Source organism: Buceros rhinoceros, unplaced genomic scaffold (assembly GCF_000710305.1).
Source record: "Buceros rhinoceros silvestris isolate BGI_N320 unplaced genomic scaffold, ASM71030v1 scaffold5281, whole genome shotgun sequence".
Classification (NCBI taxonomy): Eukaryota; Metazoa; Chordata; class Aves; order Bucerotiformes; family Bucerotidae; genus Buceros; species Buceros rhinoceros.
In genome coordinates, this window is record NW_010393546.1 from 90,186 (window position 1) to 94,327 (window position 4,142).

Sequence of the window (4,142 nt, forward strand, 5' to 3'; positions counted from 1 at the left end):
GCAGCAGGATTGAGTTCAGCTTCGGCTACATACAGCTTCCACTGGCCTCAGGACTCCTCTGACGATGCAGCCAGTGTATACCACCATGGTAGCTCCTCACAATTTTTAAGAGTACGTCTATCAACATTCAGAAGTTCCGAACTTCCAGCAGATGAGAGCATCTCATGAAGTTGATATTTACTTATCAAATCTAACTGCTTTGGGCTAACAGCTGAAATTCATGTTCTTACTTTCCTGCACCAGATCACTGATTTCACAAATAGAAAACAGAATTCTCCATCGTACTTGAAGAATTATTAAGCACTAAGGTGGAATCACTAGAAGAGATCATGATACCTTTGCAAAGCTCATATATCCCTCCCCTCATATAACCAGTAAAAGCAATTGTTTCATTTAAGTCTGACTTCCTCTAGATTTATGGCTTTCAGTCCTGCCTCGTTTCAGTAATTAAATTCCACTGTGCATCTCATGATCTAACGCCAAAATTTCTTCTGTCACACTTCCAGCTTCCATCTGCACACAGACTCAACTAACTTCCACGTTCCTAAGCTACCTACCACACAGCAACTCCCATAAGCTACCCATGCAACCTATGCATACCCTTTCTGTAACACAGCCTCAGTTTCCCTTCTCTCCCTTCTTCAATATTGGTCTTCAACACCCCTGGCTTCTTGTCCCATTCCATACCCACCTCCTCTCAATTCTACCTCAGCACCCAGTTCTTCTTCAGGCGCCCTTCCTGTTTCTTGCTCTGAACTCCAGCTTCCAGCCTCCCCATCTGATCAATCTGTCTTCGCATTCCGCTCCAGCCTGCAGGCTGACAGCCCTTTGTCCTCTATCCCCCTCACTAGCTCTTAGCCTCAGGCAGCTTTCCCATACAGTTCCAGCTTCTCCTTCAATCTTCAACTTCTAGTTCTATCTCCATGGCCAAATGGTACCAAAGTCCTTAACTTCTGAGATCTCACCCTCAGGCTCTCTAATTACCCAACCACATATGCCATCCTGAAGGGTTCCATTTTAGTCATTCTGCTTTCTCAGCCTTCAGCAGGTTTTTTTGCCTCCCCTTTCTATCCCAGTGTCACCAGACCCCTCCTCTGAGTTCTTTGGAGGTTTATTTCCATTTGGTAGGTATACAAATTTCTTCATGCTACAGAGCAGAGAATTTTCTCATAAAACGCTTTTCAGAAATCCAAACTCTGACTTCAAAGCACTACGCTATGCAAATATAGATAGTATTTCTACACCTTCTCCAGAACTGCACATGCAACATTCAACAAACTAGTCTGTAAAACTTCTAACACTTTTTTTTTCCAAATTACTCTTCCATGACATCAACAAATGAATACAGATGAGCTGAGAGCTTAGTAAATGTCAGAGGATTCATAATACATGACTTATTTAGCATGGAGAAGAATGTTTATCTGTCTTGGAGTCAAATTCAATCCTCTGCAAAGTGAAAAATTATGTTTATATTTCACTCAGTTCAGGTTGTATGCTATATCATCCTCCAACCTTTTAATGTGACTACTTTAAATCTTAAGCTTTCTAATTTTTTCTTTCTATGCAACACGTGCAAATAACAGCAGTGATTCAATGGGGTTTTAGGGCCTTCATAACCCAACTAAACTCAGATAACAAAACTTAATTGTAATTAACTAGATCAGAACTATATCAGCCAATACATAACAACCTGCAAACATCTGCCCACCAGCACTGGTTTTACCGGAGCTATTTCCAGCACACACATTCCATGGATCTGCTATACATGTTAAATCCTGTGGAGACCAGGGATACATAATCTTATTGTTGTAAGTACGTGTTTCTTACTTAAGCAAGCAATAACCAAACAGTACGCAGAAAGGAAAAAAATCAATTCCTAATCTTTGCTGCTTTGTTTATTTCAACTGTAAGCTGCCAAGGCTGACTCTATTTTACTCCATGTTTTGCGCACCACAGGGCACCACACACATTAAAATTCAACTTAACATAGTCGTGTAACAGGAAAAGACATTTGTAAATAAGCTTTAAAATGTTACCTGACCACTGCTGCTGGGATATCTCACACCAGTATTTCCTTACGGAGAGAATATCTTTTAGGAGTATACTACTACAGTCCGATCCATAAGCACCACAACTTGTTGGATCTCTTATAATTTCCATGACATAAATCAGAAGTTCCTGACATTTCAATCTAGGTCCTCCTACGTGAAGAAAAAACGTGAGACTGTAATTAACCCAAAGTGTGCCAAATAAACCTGGAATGAATGGAATCATTTGTAAATGGTTACTTAAAAGAACTCCTACAGTTCAGAAACAGTTCTGTTAGCAACTGTTTCTAAGAAAGAAATTACTTATGAGAGGATACACCAGTTACATACACATTAAATAACTGGGAAAAGGCACTGCGAACATCAATGAGGACAGGGAAGGAGACACAAAGGACTGATTCACATGAAGATACTTAAATTGTAAACACTTGGAAGAGAGCTTGGCCCCTACCTAGGATATAGCATCTTGGCCCCTACCCTGGGAACCAGAGTAAAACTTCAAAGTTGAAAGCACCAAAGCAAAACAGTAATTCTATAGGAATATATACTACTGACTTTTATTAGCACATCTGATGAAGTATTTGACCAAACTTCCAACTTCTTGCATCTTTTTCTGTCTGGCAGTTTGGGTTGAAGCAGATGCATTTGGTTTTGTCAGCTGCAGGGTTTTAATTTCTTTCTGGAAGTATTTCTGTAAGACACTTCAAAAATAAAAGAGAGAAGATATTAATCAAGCGTCTGCACATTTATGACTGAAGTAAAATAGGTAAAGTTGCTTTAGCCAAGAATGTCAGTGCTCGCTCTTCTCACAATTCTAATTATCAGAGACAAAAACAAGCTGAAATATATTACAGTCTAAGCGTGATGGAAATCATCTATAAAAGGAGCTGTAAGTTTTAAAGATAATCCAGAAGCCTCCTGAATAGGAACCAAACCTTCTTTTAAATTTTGCATAATGCTAAATGTACAATTTATAATTAGGAAAAAAATTGTTAAGTCTTTTTAGTTATGCTGCAACACTACACAACAAAGTAAGTAGTAGTACTCATTGTTTTTATTGGGGAAAACCTTTAAGTCCTATTTCTCCATCTTTTAAAACTAACATACAGATCAGATTTTAGATTAACCTTTTCACTGGCTTTGTCACTGGCAGCTACTGTAGATTTTCTGGCCTAATCTTTGTACTCAGTCAGAGTCTCTCTTTTAGTATTCCTCCTAAGTATCTCTAATCTCTGATTGGCCATCTCAAAAGCAACACATAAAATTTGTCAAATACTTCTGAAGACATTTTTGCTGCAGCTATAAAACAAGAACCATTCCGAGCCCGTCCAGTTAAAGAACATAACGGAAAGCTGATCAGACAGCAGCCTATGGAAACTCGTACTTCGGATGCACTTTTAACATAAAATTTAACAGTGGTTCCAGCTGCTCTATGAACCTCTCACGCTCGTGCTCCGTCCAATCTTGTAGTGCACCTAAAGCAGATTATATCAAAGATGGGCTTCTACAAACCTCAGCACAGATTCTTTAATTCGCAAGCCACAGTCCTTGTATTGTGTCTTGAAGAACTCAGTATCACAAAAAATCCTAATGAGCTATCCATAATCTACATATGAACTAGACACTGAAAATCGGCTGCAGAGGATCATCTCCAATAAAAGTAACTATTGTTTTTGCCAGAGAAAACGACCACCCAATTAATGATCAGTTTCCTAGCAGTGAAGTTTTCTATACATGGTAAGTGCTGCATTTTTGGCTATTTTAAATGTACTTCCTTTAGAAACTAACTTAAGTAATTTCTTGTTCACAAGCTGACAAGAAGTCTAAATCAATTTGCACAAAAATAAGCATTGAAATATGCCCAACAAACGAAAGAATGATGTTCCATGCAAGAAGGTTGCAAACATCCACAAAATAAGTAAAAAACCAATTACCTAAATACAGCATCCCAGTTGAGTTGCTTTCCTTGTTTAGAATCAGAGTTCCGGTCCAGCTGGAGAACTGTTTCAGAATCACGGAGAAGTCGCTTGAAATTTTCAATTTCCTTCTGCAAATGTATTTGAAGACAAAGAATTATTAATGATTCTCTTCCTG

At 38.6% G+C, this 4,142-nt stretch overlaps 1 protein-coding gene across 1 annotated transcript in view; it reads right to left on the bottom strand.

The window, feature by feature from the left end:
- Positions 1-4,142, bottom strand: part of ATM (ATM serine/threonine kinase) — a 69,887-nt gene that overhangs the window by 65,556 nt on the left and 189 nt on the right. Inside the window, exons 2-4 of the mRNA XM_010144875.1 lie at positions 3,983-4,095; positions 2,604-2,749; positions 2,037-2,201 (exon numbers count right to left, since the gene is read on the bottom strand). Of these exons, the coding sequence (XP_010143177.1) occupies positions 2,037-2,201; positions 2,604-2,749; positions 3,983-4,095 (424 nt within the window). The remainder of the gene's footprint in view (positions 1-2,036; positions 2,202-2,603; positions 2,750-3,982; positions 4,096-4,142) is intronic.